At 51.4% G+C, this 19,326-nt stretch overlaps 1 protein-coding gene across 1 annotated transcript in view; it reads right to left on the bottom strand.

Annotated features, from left to right (window-relative positions):
• The window catches only part of LOC142903037 (cadherin-12-like), an 85,692-nt gene that overhangs the window by 13,469 nt on the left and 52,897 nt on the right, over positions 1-19,326 (bottom strand). Inside the window, exons 6-8 of the mRNA XM_076048459.1 lie at positions 17,926-18,113; positions 5,128-5,381; positions 1,355-1,491 (exon numbers count right to left, since the gene is read on the bottom strand). Of these exons, the coding sequence (XP_075904574.1) occupies positions 1,355-1,491; positions 5,128-5,381; positions 17,926-18,113 (579 nt within the window). The remainder of the gene's footprint in view (positions 1-1,354; positions 1,492-5,127; positions 5,382-17,925; positions 18,114-19,326) is intronic.

The raw sequence follows: 19,326 nt of genomic DNA, 5'->3' as shown, positions 1-19,326 counted from the left end.
TCGTCTCTTGCGGAAAACAGTATTTGATTGGGAATGGCGGGAGGAAGGGAGCGAGAGAGGGAGGGAGGGAGGGAGGGAGGGATCAGAGATGAGAGAGGTGTGGGAAAGAGAAAAGTGTGTGAAGGTTACAGGGAACAGGAATCCTGTTCAGCCGCAGGGCTAAACATTTAGCGCCCTTGTAAAACTCCCATCATCCTCCCTGCCGCCCTGCATCTTCTCCCGCCGCCTCCTCCTCCCCCTTCCCCCCCACACACACACACACACACACACACACACACACACACACACACACACACACACACACACACACACACACACAAAGACGCACATCGAATGCCCCAGATGAGCATGTCACAGGCGTGACCTTGAGGGGAAGTGAGTCATATCAGTTTCCAAGGCGACAGCGACTCAAGTTTGAACAGCCCCATGCTTCACACTGGCTCCTAATGAACACGCAGCCTGGGTAATTTTGATGGAGCGCTCGCCCGCTTCTGGGATAATGACTCTGACGCTTCCTGGCAGATTTGACGACTTGATGGCGAAGGATTTGCGTATTTATCCGGGAAATTTCGCACCACTTCCTCGACATAAAAAAAAAAAACATAATTAGCTTGATGGCTCGGCTGAACGTCGCAGCTCCCACACAATCACCTCTTTTTTTCTCGCATCCGTTCCCTGGATTGCTCAGGTTTCAACTCTGAAATCTGCCTCGTCCAATGACAAGTGTTTCCAATCGGTTTCTCATTTTTGAACAGATCAGCTTCCTTTAAAGATAAAGTGGTGGGAGGTCCCAGACTGGCGCCACCTAGTGGCAGTTTCGCCATCACTAGGCGGCCTGTTAGCGTTGAAAGAAGGACAACATGCCAGCCTGTCAGATATTAAGACATGATTCATTTTGCCGTTGTTTGCTGTAGTTTGCAGTGATGTGCAGGTTTGAAGCTCTTCCAGCCAATCACAGCTGCGCAAGTCATGTGCCCCCTAAAACGAGACACCTGCTGTATATGAGGCTACGCTAGGCTAACGTAGCTTTCCCTCAGTGGCTGTTTTTTCTCTCTGTCCTTGCCAAAGCTGGAGATGATGAGACTGAGGAGTGACTAAAAGTTGACTCTGGCTAAAGACCCCCGGCGCCGCTCGCATCAGAAAGAGATGGCTTTTAAAAGTGATAGGACGGCTGAGGCAGCAGGCCGGAGGAGCGGAGGAGCGGAGGAGCGGAGGAGCGGAGCGTCGCTCGGGGAGGAGGGAGCCATCATTGTTTATGGCCGCCCATAAACCTCGCCGGCAAAATGGGATTAAGTATTGACTTGAGTTAAAAAGCGTGGTAAATCCTGTGAAGGCGTTAACGGCCGGCACTCACTGAGCTTGGTGGCCACCACCGAGATGTTGTGCTGGGCCACGCTCTCCCTGTCCAGGAGCTCGTTGGTGGAGATGGTGCCCTCCACCGGGTCGATGTCAAAGTAGCTGTCCAGGTCGCTCTTCCAGTCGATGGAGTACCTGAGAGGGAGAGGAGGGAGGGAGGGAGGGAGGGAGGGAGGGAGAGCCGTCAGCAGTGAGAACAACCTCATTTTCTCAAGCTAACCCTGGGAAAAAGAGGCAAAGCAGAGAGTTGGCTGACTAATGTGTAGCAGTGGGCTGTAATATAGCGCCATCATCAGCGTCATCACTCATTCTGAACGCTCATTTCCAGCAAAATGTGCTGAGGATCGCACGTTAATTCCAGTGCAGGAACACACTCACCCGACCCTCCCTCAGCAGCAGAGGGGCAGAAATCGATCCTGAGGAGGGCGCCACTGAGGCTGTTATCAATCGCTCAGCGCGGCTGACCAACAATGAAGTCTTGGATTTCATAAAAGCGTAGGCCTGCTGTGTGAGGGGGGGGGTGACTAATGACTAATAATGTCAATTTCCCTGCACAGTTCAAACAGGACATTCCATGTTGAATGGGGAGAGCGGCTCCACCAGACTGATGCTTCATTTCTTTTACAAAATAATTTGGATTCTTTTTGCTTTTCAGATGAAGGACGGCCACCACGACACCAAACTGTTTGGTCTTCAAAGTGATTTTCTCTCATTTATCCCTGCTGTTGTTGCCTTTACACTCACATTAGAGCGCCTCAGACTGGCCTCGGCTCTCCCTCCCTCCCTCCCTCCACCTCCACCCCCCACCCCCCCTCCGCTCCCTGATGTGAACCGTGACACAACCCGTCCAGCACCAGCAGCCGACGCTCCTATTCATTCCAGCTTCGCCTCCATCAAATTTTCTGTTTTGATTTTCTTCAATTCCTTCGCTTTTTTTTTTTTGAAAGCCGCAAATGTGCCACCCTGGAGTGAACACCATCGTGTCAGATTAGTTTAGCGTGAGGCTCTTTGATGAATATTACACCCCCAAAAAACTCCCATCAAGAGCTCAAAAGATCAGTGTTCTGCATTTTCCTGCGGGGGGGGAGAAAAGAGAGAGAGCGAGAGCTTTCCGAGGGGCTGACGGGCGAGTTACTGCAGGAGCCGGGCTGCTGCTGAAGCCTGGAGCCAACGTGTCCTAATGTTTGCTTTAACTACCTCGTCAACAGTAGATTACGGCTTTATGAAGCATTAATGTCTGAGAAAATGTATCTTTAAAAAAAAGAGAGGAGCCGACACCCTGCCAGGATGAATGACCGGGGGGGGGGGGGGGGGGGGAGACGGAGTTCTTTCAGAAAACGCTGCTCTTTGTGTGGAGGAGGGGAGGGAGGAGGGAAAAAAAAAATCAACATTTAACTTGTAATTGCTTTGGATGTCCGAGTGTGTAGATTGTAAAAGGAGAGCGAGCTCGGCACTGCGGAGGGCAAGATTGGAAAAATAATAGCAATTACAGCCTTATCTCACCCTTTTGATCACCCCCTCCCTCCCTCCCTCCCACATCACACACACACACACACACACACATATATATATATATATATATATATATATATATGAAGTGATGCAACAAAAGGACGCTGCTCTCTCATCCCCCGTCATTAACTCTCAGACAAAGGCCCCAAAGTTGCCTCCCTATTCTCAAGTTTTTGAAGAACCTTCCACTGACGCAAGCCAGCGCTCCAACCGACCGGCCACTGATGAAGTATTAACGACACCCCCCCTACCCCCCCCCCCCTCCTCTGTTGGCCCCACGGTGTCGAGAAGGCAGCGCTGCACTGCAGGGGGCTCGCTGGGGTCTGAGAGCGCCGTTCCCAGCGCGCGGCTGGCTTGCTTGCTGGCTGGCTTGCTGGCTGGCTCCATTGTCTTCAAGTGTGTGAGGCCCTCTGAAGACTCTCACACACACTCACACTGTCAGTGGTATTGATGAATTTTTAAAGCGCCGCAGACAAAGTGGAGATGGGGCGGCAGAGAGGACCGAAGCTCTTTGTTGGACAAATCTCAGCTTCTCCCATTTGTTGTTGTCCCGGGAATGAAATATTCATAATCAAACAACTTGGGCCGCCCGCCACAGGTATGGTATCGAGAGGGATTTATTTTCTCTCCTACCTACCCCCCCCCCTCCCCAACGTCCCACCCCAGCCTTGTTCACGCTATGCCATTGAGCGATGCGTCTTCTAAGAAGCATTACGGTGATGTGCAGGAGAGGCTTCAGCGTTTCTAACAAAAGGCTCCTCATGCATTTTTTAAGGGAGCACCGCTTTTGTCTTGGCCACCGGCTTTTGTTTAATACCACTCAGGTTTTATGGTGAAACACACGAGCGAGTGTGTGTGTGTGTGTGTGAGAGAGTGAGTGTGCAGTCTTTGCACACCCCCTCTGTGCACCACTGCAGAGTGCAGCAGCATTAATTTTCCTTTAAGAAAAGTTTCACATTTGGCTTCTTGTGAGAGTTAATATTTTTTAATGTGAATGAATCTCTGGATAAAAGCTAATAGACGAACGCAGGGAGGAATGGGGGGGCGGGAGGGGGGGGGGGAGAAGCTCTTCATGTTTAAATTCCGTCTTCTATTAATATTCATTCATTTCTGTGGGCGTTTGCCGACACAACCGGTTGTCGGTTTTCACAGCTGCTGCTGCTGCTGCCCAGCCGAGTTTGGATCTTCAAGACCAAGGGCAAGGTTGAGTGTATAATGCAGCGTATGTTTTAATAACAAATAGAATCAGAACAGAATGAGAAAAAAGAGAATAAAATGTGACCCGTAAGTCAAATGTTTTATTTTTTTTTTTGTGCATTTCTGCCATTATAAATATAAAGTAAGGAAAATAAACTGACTTCATTCTGCTTCCGTGGATCCGACTGTGTGTGCGTGAGAGCAATAACAGAGCGGTACCGTCGCCGCCGTCACGTCAGCCAGCCGAGGCGACGACTTGAGGATTTAACATGACAATGTCAAACGTTCCCGGTAAGTTGATTAGTCTTGGCGCTGATGAGTAAAAGTGACAATACTCTCCAGATTAAAGCCACGTTGACGCTGATGAATGGCGACTGGGCGCCATTGATGAATGGATTAGCGCCCCAAACCTTCAATTACCTGCCGCTGCTGCAGCCACGCAGCCACGCAGCCTCGTCTCCCTGCGGCTCTGTCATCCTTGCAGGAGTTTGCGAAGGATGTTTGGTCTGCCTTCAGAACCAGGCCGGACTTTCTGCCTCAGAGGTCCAGTGTGTGAAATTTGGCCGGATTTAAGATTGTTAGATTAGCGAAAGCATCGTATACTGCCCATAAACTACTGGCAGTACAATAAAAGCCATTTGGTTTTCCGACCCACCATCATTCCTTCTCTAAATATAGAGAATCAATCTGGATAGTTTTTCTTTTAGTTTTTTTTTTTCTTGTCAAACAAACAAAGCCACCAATCCAAACCAGTGGGTCAAACTGATGTATGGGCATTTTATTTCCTGTGCTGAAGCCTCCGTTGGCCTCAGTTTCCAACACTGTTTCTTTCTACCAGTGCAGTTGAGCTCTTGAGTGCTTTTTCTGGCAGAGGAACTTGGAAGGGGGAACAGAACGATGGCTTCTTCCTCTGGTGGATGTCTGTAAAAGCTGAAAATCTGGCCTTTCGGAGCGCCAACAAAAGTGCTATTAAAGTGGTGCTGGTGGTTGTGGTGGGATAAAGTGCTGCGCTTTGCGCACACTCGTGTTTATTGCCGCGCCGGGCCGGGCCGTAAACTTCACCTGACAGGACTGCTGCCGGCGTCCAGGTCCTGCGCGGTGACGGCTCCGATGATGGTGCCCGCCGGCGTGTCCTCGTACGCATCCATCACGTAGGAGGGCTTATTGAAGACCGGGGGCTCGTCCACGTCCAGCACGTTAATCTTGACGGTGGCCGTGTCTTTGAAGGCCCCAAAGGTCTGGAAGCGCGGGTCCAGGTGGGCGTTGGTGGCGTCCACTTTGAAGGTGTACGCCTTCTTGGTCTCAAAGTCCAGCGGCTGCGGAGCAAAACAAAGAGGGGGGGGGGAGTCATTTCAAAAACATTGTCTTCACAGCGTTGCTCCTTAGCTCGCTAGTTAGCAGCGCTCCAGAGGAAGACGGAGCGAGCGAAGCGAGGCGGAAACTAAAGTTGAGCCTGGGTTTCCGCTGAGTGGATGCCGTCGTGTGTCTTTCCCTACAAGGGAGAGCCTTGTCGACACCAACCACCTCCTCACTTATTCAGCAGGTTTTTTTCCCCCCTCTCACCGTTTGTTTGTGCAACACAGAATGTAACATTCAAATGGCGTGTTTTTCCACCAGCGGAACACGTTCCTGGGAAAAAAAACAACAAACACACAAAGAAAAGAAGCCGCAGGTGATGCATGACATCTCAAAGCGCCGGCGGCAGGAGCGCGGTGCTTCACGCAAACACAAAACACGCAAACACACTCGACCTCTGACCGGGATAACAGCCCCCCAAAGCCCCCCCGACCCCTCCACTCTAGCCCTGTCAGTCTGTGCAAGTCAAGCTGTACTTTTTCCTGCTCCAGCAGCACAACTGGCGGGTCCCACTCCACAACAACAGCTCCCGGCTTTCATCCTCGACCTCAGCGATACTCTGACACGTCAGGCTGCAGTCAATTAGCCGTGAAAGCGGAGGGGGGGGGGGGGGGGGGGAGGAGGGGGGGGGAGGAGGGAGATCTGCATCCCTGCCGTGTCGGCTGCAGGAGGTGCACGGGATCTTGACAGCGGTGACACCCGTGCACGTACGCTCTGCCCGTCTGCTGCCCTCTCATGTGTGACCGGCCGCGCTTGTTAACGCTCGGCTAGCTTCTGCGACTCGCACCACAGCGATATTCCTTTCGCTGTTCTTGTAAATTGACTAACATGAATTGGCTGTGCTGGTGGGCGGGCGCTATCGCTCAGCTGCCGGGCGAGCGAGAACCCTCCCCCCTCCCCACCCCCTCCCCCCAACCGCCGCCCCGCCTGGCGCGCTGCATCGACGGAAACAGCTGGTAGCAGCTCGGCGCTAACTTAGTTCAGACTTAGTGAGCAGGCCCTTTGTGTGTGTGTGTGTGTGTGTGTGTGTGTGTGTGTGTGTGTGTGTGTGTGTGTGTGGACCAATAATGTGCAGAACAAGCAGACAAGCTGGCGGGCGGGTGAGTTCCAGCTGCAGCCGTGACCCCAGGCTGAGCCGCCATCATTTCACAGCGACGGCAGATGCTTTTCAACGTCTCGCCGCCATCGCCACGGCTTGACTGCCTGCAGCAGCAGGTGTGCTTCAAAAAGAGAGAGAAAGAGAAGAAGAGAGGAGCAGTGGGGGTGGTGGGGGAGGGGGGTGGGGGTGTAGTGAAGGCAAGCCAATCTGAAAGCAATCATTGACCATCAACCGCAGTGATTGGTTAGATTACAGTGTGCCAGATGCAACTGGCTGGGCCCCAGCTATGAGATCCCTCAACAGGACATACACACTCTCTTCCTTGCAATCGCCTTCAAGGAGCCACAACCCTGAGCAGCAGACGTGGCCGGCGCCTCTGATATTAAGAGGAAGAGGGGGGAAAGAAAAAGTGAATTCACTCCGGGTGCCACTCAAACGCTGGGATCCTGCAATCAAAGCCGCCCCCCCCCCCCCCCCAAAAAAAAAAAAAAAAAAAAGATGCAGGGGACCCGAGTTGTACCTTTGCAAGTGGAGCGCAGCCAGTTTCCTGCCGCCTCACTGGCAAATTGGCCAAAATCAACATCAAAGGAAGAGCAGGACACTTCTTTCCCTCTCAAGGACTGTCTTGATGTCATCTGACCATATAAACACACACACATATATATATATATATATATATATATATATATACCTGTATGGAGAGAGGCCCATTCTTTCTACTGGGCTACCTTTGTGCTAGATCACAGTTCCATCCAGCTCGCCAGCGTCTTCAGTGCATAACAAGACAACATAGCGAGAACCTCACGTGTGACAGCCAATGAGGAGACAGACGTCAGCGACATCTGTGGGTCTCAAAGGCCACCCTTCAGTTGGTGCATTCTGCCCCCTATGGGCGTGGAACGGGACACCCCCGACCCAATCAGTTGGCCGAACTGAGAGGAGGCGGAATAGGAGGGAGAGGAGGAGGAAGGGAGGATGGACGGAGAGGAGGAGGCATAAGGATGGATGGACGAAGAGGAGGAGGCATAAGGATGGATGGTGCTGATGCCTGGAGGAGGGTGGTGGTGAGGGTGTTGCTGAGGGGCTCATTATCCAGAGCCTGGCTGGAGGGCGAGGGTGAGACGCGGCTCCGCTCCGCTCTCCATCTCAACACGCTGCATGGCCACAATTAGGCTGGAGACCCCCAAAACTCTTTGGCCAATTACGGCTGTCTAATTTTCATGTAATCCTGGGCGAGCGGGAGACAGCAGCTGGGGGAGTGTGATGGGGGAGCGCTCGTCTCCCACCCACTCATCCGCTCCGCACTTTTGGCAGCGATCACCGAGGCAGCTGAGGCTCCGTTTTGCAAATTACGTGCTGACATTTCTTGATTTTAAAAAAAAAAAAAGTGGAGCAGGGAGAAGTTCTCGCACTGCGGCTGGAGGTGGAGCCACTGGAGGTAATTGGTTCCGTGTTTTACAGGTTTCTACTCATGGAGCTCACTCCTCCTAAAGAGGTGAAAGGGAACTGAAAAGTGTTCTATAGATTTGGTGGGGGCTGTTTATTCATTTTCCAATGGCTTGGACAGCGTGCTGCCACCTTCATTTCAATTAGAAACAGACAATAATATAAGAGAGGAGATATTCTTCCGTTTTTCTTTTTCTTTTTCTGTCAAATTCGACTTTCCCAGTCGAATGTCGGGCGAACACATCTCTGTCCTTGGTCCCCCCGCCCCAATTTGTAAGACCGTCTTCAACATTTTGAATTCTTCCATAATTACTTCCCTCTGCTGCGAGAGCAACGTTTCCACAGTGTTTGAGAAGAAAAATGCACTCTGTCTTTGCAGCTGTGAAGACACGGCCAATCACACGTCCCCGGGATGCAATGATGAGCCTGCTAACGGGCTAATAATCAAACAGATTTTTTTTTTTTTTCAAAGACTCCTTCACTCCACTGGAAGCAAACGAGTGGCGAGTCTTCAGTCAGCAGGACGACCGACAGGTGATTTTCTGATGGATTCATTTTGCAGCTCCACTTTGTTGACTTATTATTATTTACCCATTAAGGCCGGAAGTTCGTCTTCTTCTTCCCCGAGCCGAAGGACTCATTAGGTAACAGGCGAAAGAAACAGTGGGAACAAATGAAGCTCATTTCCCGGGCAGGCGGAGGAGGTAGTCGACGCCCACCGGAGCAACACGCCGACAGCTATATGATTAAGCGCCGGCTAAATCCAACAGATTCATTTCCATACTGCAGATAGAGCTGGATGGTCGGCTGCGCCAGCTCAACTTCCAAGCATGTCTTGTAAAAATCAGAATAAGATGGGGGGGGGGTACGGGTGAGGGGGTGGTGGGGGGGCTCAGGAGGAGTAATGAGAAATTCAGAGTTAATGAGAAGTCGTGCTAATGTGTCAGCGCTCGACTTGGGGAGAATGGAATCAGATCATCAGGCCAAGGGGGGAATTTCCCCGGCAGGGAAAAATAATTATTAAAGAAAAGGGGAAGAAGGCAGCCATTCACATCCCGGCTGCTAGCAGCCGCTCTGTTTTTCTTCTTCTCCTTCCCTGGAAGGTGACCCAGTTCTGCCGCTCGCAGCAAGCCGCCGCACGCACCAGCTATTAGCCGCGGTGTATCAGCGCACACGTAGCCGGCGAGCGCGCCTACGTGGCGCGACCAAGCCTCTCATTAACGCCCGCTGGCCGCTCCCTCCCCGCAGTTGCGGCGGACACAAGCAGGAAGTGAATCAGCGGAGGAATTTGCGGGGAGGACAGAGTCGCTTCCTCTGCTGTCGGCGCCGCTGCTCTTCAACATCACAACAGAACGCGCTTGAAATTCGAGACGCGGCGCCGCCGCTGCTGCCCTTTGATATGCAAATGTGCACCTTCATTGCACCGGCAGTGATACTGAATGAAGGGACTTTAATTTTTTTTTTTTTTTCTCCCTCCCTTCTAATACAGATACATCTTTTTTTGCAACCGTCGCCGCCGCCGCCGCCGTCTTGTCAGCCGAGTGCGTTGGCTTCCCAGGGAATCGGCCTGTTTAAAAGCAGGGACTAATCAAGGCAGCGCAGTCGCTTCACGTAGATCACACAAGAGTCCTCACATCGCCACATTCCTGCATCTGAACTGGAAACAATCCACTTCCTGCCCAGGGAGTCACACACTGCAAGGAGAGAGAGAGAGAGAGAGAGAGAGAGAGAGAGAGAGAGAGAGAGAGAGAGAGAGAGATAGAGAAACAGGAGCTAGAATCTAAAATCTGTTCCTCTCTTGATGACACTTGGGTCTGATCCCGACTCCCCCCACCCTCCCTCCTCTGCCACTTCCTCCCCGCTGAGTGAAACTGGCTGCAGCTGTTTTTATTTCCCAGCCTGCAGCGAGAGGCCAAATGTTGCGGCTGCAGACGCTACGGCGAAGTTTACTCTGCAAAACGAGGGTCCGCTGCTCCTCCATGCCAACACACCCGCCGGTTAAACCGAGCCTTGAAGAGCCATGAGCCAGCCAAGCAGGCCCGTCATTATGGGATGGCGAGCATTTGTTTGTTGGGAATTTCAAAAAAAAAAAAAAAAAAGTAGTAGTAGTGGAGATTAAATGGAGGAGAGGTGGGGGAGGGGGGACGGGGGGGGGGGGGTGTATGTTGCAATCTGTGGCGTGCAGAGTTTTCTTCAATCGGTTTCACCACGCCAGTCTGTGTTTACAATACGCTTTATGAATCATTAGCGGCCTCCTCTGCACGTTTTAATCCCAGGGGAGCGACGCCAAACACGCCGGCAGCGTCTCGCACAAAGCGTCCGCACGAGCCGAGCGCCGGGCTGAGACGAACCCCCCAACCCTCCCCCGACCCTCCCCCGATCCTCCAATCATCGGCCATAAACCTCCGACAGTTGGTGACGCTTCCAAAAATATCCAATCATAATCTGAGCCAATTACATCAGAGACAAACAAGCCGTGGCAGATTCTTCAGATTGGCAGTGCAGAGCCGGGGGGGTGGGGGGGGCTGGTCTCTGCTGACTGACAGGCTGGCCGTGCAGGCAGGGGAGAGAGCGCTCTCTAACCACGCAGCACAATGAGCTTATCACCATCGTCGGCGGGGAGAGAAGAAGCTCCCGCCTGCCCCCCCCCGAGAGCCATTTGCTGTCTGTGTGAATATTGCCAGGGTCCCGGCGCTGCGCAGAGAGGACGTCCACTTTATTGTGCTGCCATCAGTCACACCGCCTTGAAGCAGCTCCAGCAGCTCCAGCAGCAGCTCTCCCCACCCAGAGGCCTCACCCAGCATCCACAGAGGAGGGGGGAGGGGGGTCACTCCTGACAGGGCCGGGTCTGGTGCACCCCCCCCCCCCCTCAGAAACCCCCATCTTCTGCCGTTTGATCCCAGGTAGCAGTGACGCTCAAAGTAGCACCGAGACAAAGACGTCTGAAACAACATCAACGGTGTCATTTAAAGGTTTTAAAAGGTGAGTCTAAAGAGGGGTGGAGCCACAACAGGAAGTGCTCAGTCAGAGGATGTTTTGCCAAGCCTCCCCCTGCAGGCCAGGATGGAGTGATTATTGGACGTGAACGTCCCCTGAGACCTGGACTGTAATACTTTGTTCCTGTCATGTGCATTCATGTCAACGTCTGATTGGCTCTCTCTCTCCTCCATTACCTCGGCTCTTCACCTTTTCCACCACGCCGGCCGGGGCTATTTTTGCAGTGATTTACCGTTCAAACGTCTCAGTAATGACATTTCTGATGGAGGAAATGAGTCAGTGGCCGCCGTCTGGCTTTTGTGCAATTAAGTCCTTTAATTGGTGGCATAAAGGATGAAGCCCCCCCCAACCCCTCCACCCCCGCTCCAAAAAAAAAAAAAAAAAAAGGATCTTAGCTGAGCGGGTCGGACTAAACGGCGCCACGTCGGAGCAAAAGGCAATTAGTGACATTAGTGGCATTTCTTCAGCGTGCACATGTTTATTAGTTGGCCGCTCTCCTGGCGACAAGCTCTTCTCCTCAAATGTCATGCAACAGTATAATGTTAATCACTGCGGTGGGATGCTTGTTAGCAGGGAAAGAACCCCCACCATCCTCCTCCTCCCCCCCCCCTCCTCCTCCTCCTCATCCTCCTCCTCTGCCTCCACCTCCTCCTCATCCTCCTCCTCCACCTCCTCCCCCTCCTCCTTCTCCTCCCCCACTGTGAGAATTAGTCAGTGTTTTGTTTTCTTCTGTTTTAGTGGATTTCAACGATGAAACAAATTGTTTTGTTGAGAATCAATCAGCTGCACACTTGTAAGCTGCTTTGGGGAAGTGTGTCCATGGGCCAGAGTAACAGTGTGTGTTTGAATTTCTCCTCTCTCCCCACAGACTCGTTTCTCCTATTTACAACCATACAGGGTGAGACGGCGGAGCCACAAAAAACAAAATAAAAATGAAATAAAATAGTCCGGGCCATTGGCACAACTTATTGGATGCATCCTTCCACTGCACCCTGGAGCCCTTTGACAGCAGCCTCCCAGAGACCATCCCAACACCCCCAACTCCAATTCATTTGGATTTAATTAGGTATTCAACGCAGTAGAGAGGAGGTCTAATGTCCCGCTGAACCCTGCGTGAACCCTCCCCTGCGGAAACAAGGGACAGCCTCCGTCTTTAGAGGAAATGAGCAAAAAAAAAAGTGAAAAAAGTAAATACATGAATAATAATAATAATAATAATAATAGAAATAACTTAATGTACCATCGTTGTGTTTGTTGCTGTGTTGGAAAAGAAGAAGAAGAAGAAGAAGAGGCTCCAGCAGCTCTGAGATGGATGGGACTATAAAGAGCGGCTCAGCACTTCAGAGGCGTCGGCTGCACTTCTTTACACTGTTTTGTTGAACTCCTCTGACACTGCGGGGGAAATAGATTGGGAGGCAGTGCCAAAGGCTGCGCAGAGAGCACTCTTTATTCAGTGCACTGTGGCCGCTGGGGGCATTTAGTCTGTACAGCGAGGAGGAGACGCTGCTGCGGCCAAATGGATTCCTTGAGTGTGAGCACAACAAACATTACGCCGCCATAAAACAATGTGGCTGCTGTGGGCTTAGGATGGCGAATTTCAATTTCACGTATCTCTTTTTTTCCCTCTCCTCCCTTACTCCATCCCATCTCTTCCTCCCTCTCCTCCCTTCCTCCCTCTCCTCCCTTCCTCCATCCCATCTCTTCCTCCCTCTCCTCCCTTCCTCCCTCTCCTCTCTTCCTCCCTCCCATCCCTTCCTCCCTCTCCTCCCTACCTCCATCCCATCCCTGCAAGATGGAAATAAACACGCAAGATGGAAAAGCAAAATAAAAAATGTTAGGTTGCTGGATCATTATAGCAAACACAAAAGTCGGGGTGGTTGTCATCACGCTGCCCATTTTTGTTGGCCGCTCCTATCAAGATGGACGAGGAGTCTCCGCCTCCTTCCAGAAGATACACAAAAAAGGAAAATGATGTGTGAAACATGAGCTCGACCAAGTCCGACTGCCATGTCAATCTTGGTGTTTCATTTCATTTTAGAGCATCAAACAATAACGAGTAATAAAATGGTGGAACCACAGACCAAGCTGGCAAGTGGAGAAAGACTCTGCTGTTGATGAGGGAGCATCGCTGATCTGATCGTTTGCTATCTGCCTCCACTTCTAAGAGAAACAGTGAGCTTTTAGTCTGGGATGTCACTCACTCAGAGAGCAACAGTGAACTGCTTAAAAAGCATTATACACGCACATTTATCTATCCAGCTACAGTATCTATCTATCTAGCTACAGTATCTATAGCTACAGTATCTATCTATCTATCTATCTACAGTATCTATCAATCTATCTATCTACAGTATCTATCTAGCTACAGTATCTATCTATCTATCTAGCTACAGTATCTATCTATCTAGCTACAGTATCTATCTATCTAGCTACAGTATCTATCTATCTATCTACAGTATCTATCTATCTACAGTATCTATCTATCTATCTATCTACAGTATCTATCTATCTATCTATCTATCTATCTACAGTATCTATCTGGTTGTCATCTTGAACCGTCATACATCACGTCCTCAAATAAACCAACAAAGACGAAGGTGAACGAGGTATCCTGGTTTTTGTGCACAGGCCGCCGTAGTCCACTGGCAAACTCGGAGAGGGAGCATGAGCGACAGTACTCGGCAATCTAAAATGTGACCACTTGATGTCGCTGTTTCTTTTCAAAATCTCCAAATGATTCCACACTGAACCTTTCAGGGTGATGGAAAAGGACAGCGGTCGCATTCCAATCATTCTGCGTAGACAGTCAAGCCGTTATCGTAACACAGGCAGCTGGTGCTGCCAGCCACTAGGGGGCGATCAATATGTTTTGCCACCACTTTAGGCGGTTGACTCCCATGCGCCTGGTGTTTGTATCCCCGTCGGTGTCGTGCTGGGCTCGCCAGCCGCACACTTGCCTGGGAATGCATGCGAGGATTGATCCATTGTCTGGGCTAATCCTGTGTTTTGCAGATGGGATGTGCCACCGCCTCCGCCGCCGCCGCCGCCGCCGCCGCAGCCTCTCCGTGCCTCCTTTTCTCCCTTCCTCTGGGAAACAGACGATCATCCTTTGAACCCATTACTCAGCCCCGATCCTCTTATCATAACCAACCTTGCCGACTCCCTAATTTGGGCTCTGCCAAACTCGGCTCCAGCCTGTTCCTGTCCTGCAGCGCTGCGCTGCGCTGAGCCCGCCTTCCTCTCTTTCCTTTTTTAACGCTCACAAGTCAAAGGAGGGGGTTTGGGGGGTGAGAAGGCAAACAGAGGGGGGAGGAGGGGAGGAAGAGGGAGGGGAGGAAGAGGGAGGGGAGGGGAGGGGAGGGGAGGCGGGATTGTCTGCACACATTTGCACACCTGTCTCTGGGGATCTTCCACCAATCTGGGAGAAGACGGCTGTGTAGGCGGGCCAGTCAGTATTCTGGGAAGCACAGTGAGTGAAACCCACCGAGCCTTCGTCTCCTCCTGCTAAACCTCAGCGTCACGCCGCTTCTCTCTTAGTGGCGCCCACTTCTCCCCTCATCAATTGCAACATCAGGCGCTGACTTTTCACGTCGGATTAAAGTGTTGAATTGATGATTTCCTTTGGAAAAAGCTTGGAGTAAAGTCTTTAAGACAACACGTCCTTTTTTCAAGGCGGACGATAGCCAGCTAACTGGACCTGGTGGTGAACTGTAGGATAAGCGATGCTGGCTGAGCTGCATGGTGCGGGACGTTCAATTATCCGAGGGTTGCCGGACCAATTCCCCCCTGGCCCCTCCCCCTCGAGCCAGACACTGAAAAGCCTCCCTCGCTGGATGGGAGGCAGAATGTGCTCTTTTTATTTGGGCGACAGAAGCAGAATCCGACGAGATCCTCTGGAAAGACCTCCCACAACCAATCAGCGCTCGGAGGAGCTCGGGCCTTCTGAGGTGAGCGAGGCGGCGCCGCCTCCGCCCACGGCACCAAAGGATGACGAGGCATCCGTCAGCAGGCCGTACACGCCATTAGCAAATAACTGTCTTCATTTACATCACAATTGCCTCCCGTCGCACGCCGTTATTCTATTACTGTCAGCGCCAAGGTCACCGTGCGATGATCCACGGCCGGGCCGCTAAACATCCAACCCACGCAGTCAGGTCGCAGCGGGTGGGGGCGTGCACACGCAGACACGTGCACGATTCACACGTGTACGTTCCCGTGCACGCGGCGGCAGGAGGCTGCAGGAGCTGCGGCTGCGCAGAGCCGGGAATCAATTACTCACTCTTGCCTCTCGAGCGTAGATGTTTTTTTTTTTTTTTTCTTGGCCGGATGAAAGGAGCTCACCTTTGTGCGTCTGCGGCGGCGGGGCGTGTGCTAAAAATGTTACCTTTTGCCTCATCACATCAGAAAAAAAACACACGCAAAAAAACACAAAGGCAGGTTTTTATCCCCTGAAGAACATTTTAGAGTCTTACGTCAGAAACACCCTGAGAGACGCCTTGTTTTTTTCAGCTGCCTACCTGCTGCTTCGGCAATCGGATGAAATTTAGCCTGTGCTTTGGAATAAATCATGAGACAATAGACGGGATTTTTTTGAAAGTGCCTTGCGATGTAAAAACCTTGGAGAAGTTTATTTGCATGCTGAGCTCCGTGTGATTGACGGCTGGTTCCAGAGAAGTGCTTTTCACATGCGGTTTGAGCCATCTTTCCAACCCTGAAAGACTTTTATTATCCCAGCATGCAGGCTGTTGTGATTTACTTTCTATTAACGCTGGATAGCAGCATATAGGTTGAGCTTTAATAAAAGCTTCTTTCTTTCTCGCTCCCTGCCGCACTCTCTGACGCGACGACAACAACAACAACAACAACAACAACAACAACAAAAGACGAATTGCAGATGTTTTGCACCTGCACAGCGCGACGTGTGGGCGGGGCCTGCTCTCCATCTCACCGAGCGTCCGTCCGCACGGCACAATCGCAGACACCTGCAGCCGAGATGTCGCACGCGCCCAGAGGCAGCTTGCCAAAACACAGCAGCCAGAGAGTTCTGTGCGCCACCCGCTGTTTGTTCGCGCCCAGCCACCGTTGTGTGTTTGTGCGCACCGTGCACCACTCTGATTAGAGGCGGGTGCAAACAAACCGCTATCTGCACAAGCCTGGATTCCTCCGAACAGACGCACTCGTTGTGACTGACGGGGGGGCAAAAAGTGGGCGCTCTAATGACAAGTTCATTTCTACAAACCATTCTATTAATGTCCTCCCTTTTATGTCATAATGGCCCTCCGCGAAGACTTTCCCTTTTCAAAAAAGGGTCCGTGTCTCTGAAATTCTAATGAGAACATGCCGAGAGTCTTTTATTCTCCGCTCATGCAGCTCCCACAACGCCGTATTATGCAGTGCCTGTCACCCAGTCGGATACTTAGAGTGTCAGAATGAGAGAGTGATAAAATGCTGCGGCACTCTCGCACAGTCGAGCTGTGTGTGTGTGTGTGTGTGTGTGTGTGTGTGTGTGTGTGTGTGGGAGGGAGGGGGCGAGGGGGGGGGGTTGGGCATTACTTCTGCTTGGATCCAGCTTCAGGGATCCTCCATTCTTCAAGTGGGCGGAACCCAGGCAGAAGAATGAGGGGCTTTTTTTTTTTTCTTTTCTTATTTAACAAGAGCTTTTTGTCTGCCGTCGTCTCTTGAACCTTCCAGAACACTGACAGCTGATACTAATGAGGGAATCTGCTCATTTTGGGTTGGAGCTGAAACATATCCGAGGATGTTTGCGTTCAAGGTACATTCAGCGTTCTTTGGAAGAGAAGAACTCAGAGCTGGGAGTCATTTTTTTTCTTCACGTACAAATGAAGCAAATTGTGGTGCAAAGCTGACATTTTTTTTTTTCATCCACAGGCTGCATTTAAAAATTGATCACATCATAACTGCATATCCTTCCTAATGATTGGATTAGTACTCTAGGACTCTTCCATAATATCCGACGCTTTGCTTTATTTTTCTTTACTTTCCCCTGGCATGCAGCGTTTGCCACTGTATTACGGTGAAGTCTCTTGGCTCAGACTGCGTACCGCCGTCTCATCGCGCCCGCGCTTCAAAGGCAGGCAGACACGGCTGCCGAGGCCTCTGGCTGCGGGTCGCCGTGCCTCAGATGTATTAATTTATAGACCACAAGAGGAACATACGGCCGGGTAAATGAGCCCCGACACGCTGAGTGAAGGCCTTTGGTACGGCGTCGGACACACGGGGCGAGCATCACGCCTCCTCCGCCTTCTGAGGAGAGGGAGGCACAGAGACCCAAGCATGTGCAGAGATCACAGGTCCACCCACCAACCCCCACCAACCCCCCAGCTGCCCACTGACATCCCACTACAGGCATTTGCCACTCATGAAACGCCATTTATTTTATTTATAACCCCCCTTTTCTCCCCTTTATTAACTTAGTAGCTTGAGTGCAAGAAAATGTAAATGAACTTTCAAAGGCTTTTTATAAAAAAAAAAAGAAAAAAGAAGTTGAACCACTGAAAGATTAGCAGGGATGAGCTGCCAGGCATGGGAGTGTGGAACTTACAAAACGGCGTCTCCTGTAGGAAGTCAAGGTGCTGCAACATCGGCGGCCCGAGAGGCAACACTCTCTCCTGCAGCTGCTGAGGAGGAGTCGCAGCAAAGACTCATCTTTTCTTGACTTTTTTTGATGTTTTTCTGTCTCTCTCGGTCGTGGTTTCATCTCATTTTGTGTTGATGTGTTGTGGATGGAGGGGAGTAGAGAGGGGGGGGGGGCAGCTGGTTGGAAAGCAGAGCTCAGTGCTGCTGCTCCGTCAGCCTTAGTGAGGTTCACATGGAGTAAAAAGATCAAGACCCGAGCTCCAAGGTTGGATTCTATACCACTGTGTCTTAACCTGCCTCCGTATCAACAAACAGCAAGATGCATTGGGAAAAGGGACTTCCTGCCTCCGCTCTGCTCTGCTTACCCTCTTGAGGATGATGTTGCCCTCCTGGTTGTGTTCGTTGGTGGCGATGTCAAACATGGCTCCGCCGTCGCCCGGCACGATGGTGTACTCCACTTCGGCGTTCTTCCCGATGTCCAGGTCGTGGGCTTTGATCCTGCCCACCACGGATCCCAGCGCCGACGACTCGGGGACTCGCAGGTGGAAGAAGCCTGTGGAGCAGACGGCCAGACGTCACGCTGGCGCTCGCTGTGGGGATGCGACCGCAAACCGATTTGACTCTGATTCTTTTCATGTGGCCTCTCGGTGCACCTCCAGGCACGCCGCCACCGCCGCCGCCTACGCCATGCTCTTATATGATGGTCGCGCCTCGAGGTGCTAAATGTCTGACATTCTTCAATTACAATTTGTTTGGACATGAAGGCTGCTCAGCTGCTGGCGCAGCCTAGAGGAGTGACAGGCGTGCAGGCAGCGGCTCTTTCATGCTGCGACCAGCAGGAGGCACCGCTCGGGAAGATGGAGAAATCCTCCATTAAACAGCTTATATAAACTGGAGGAGAAGAGCATCATGTATGTTTTCTATTATTATTATTATGATTATTATTATTCACACTGTTCCAAATGTAGCAGGGAAAAGCTCCAGCGGGCGGTCTAATTAAAGAAGCAGCTTCCTCGACCATCTTGTTAAAAGTTCTGCTTCCCTTTGGCGCCGTACGTTCTTGATTGAACACATTCCTCAAATGTTTGTGCCGCTGCAGTCGTCAGCCGAGACCAGCTGGAGAGAAAAACATGTTTACCGGGGGGCTTCGGCCTGGCCTGTAATGATGAACTGTGGCTTTATTTGTGAGCCTGCGACAGGATTCTTCCAAGACGAGATGACGTGCCAGGTCGGTGGGGGGAAAGAAACGTAAAAAGCAGGATGGAATGAGTGTCTGGAGGGCATCTCTCTGAAGGGGGAGAGCCGCTTGAATGCTTGAATGTCTTTGGCCACAAACCTGGAGATGGATGCAGTGCATCAAAAGGCCGCAGTTGAGGAAGGTAGTATTTCTCCCTCTTGGTGAAAGTGCAACATAAAGATAGTGGAAGGGAACCAAAAGCTCCGTGCCACCGCTCAGGATCCTGCACTAAATAATCCCATTTAAATCTCAACATTTACACTTCTTTTTTTTTTTTACCTGACTGGGCCCATCTCTGCTGCAGCCCCTCTACAGCGGCTCCTTCTTAATATTCTCAGAGATTCCCGGCTGCTTCCCCTCACCGTTGATCCGGCCGGCGGCACGCGGACGACTTTGCGTGCGATAATTCAATAAATAATCGAGCAGTCTCGAGTCTCAAGGACGTGCATTAATGTAAAAAGCCTATGCGGGTTCATGTCCTCTGGGTGCAAAGAAGGGTGTGCGTGCGAGCAATGAGCCGAGCCGGAGA

Source organism: Nelusetta ayraudi, unplaced genomic scaffold, assembly GCF_046127955.1.
Source record: "Nelusetta ayraudi isolate G7.1 ecotype Tasmania unplaced genomic scaffold, CSIRO-AGI_Nayr_v1 ptg000101l, whole genome shotgun sequence".
Taxonomy (NCBI): Eukaryota; Metazoa; Chordata; class Actinopteri; order Tetraodontiformes; family Monacanthidae; genus Nelusetta; species Nelusetta ayraudi.
The sequence above is the reverse complement of the archived record's forward strand: the minus strand, read 5'-3'. Positions and strand labels throughout refer to the sequence as shown.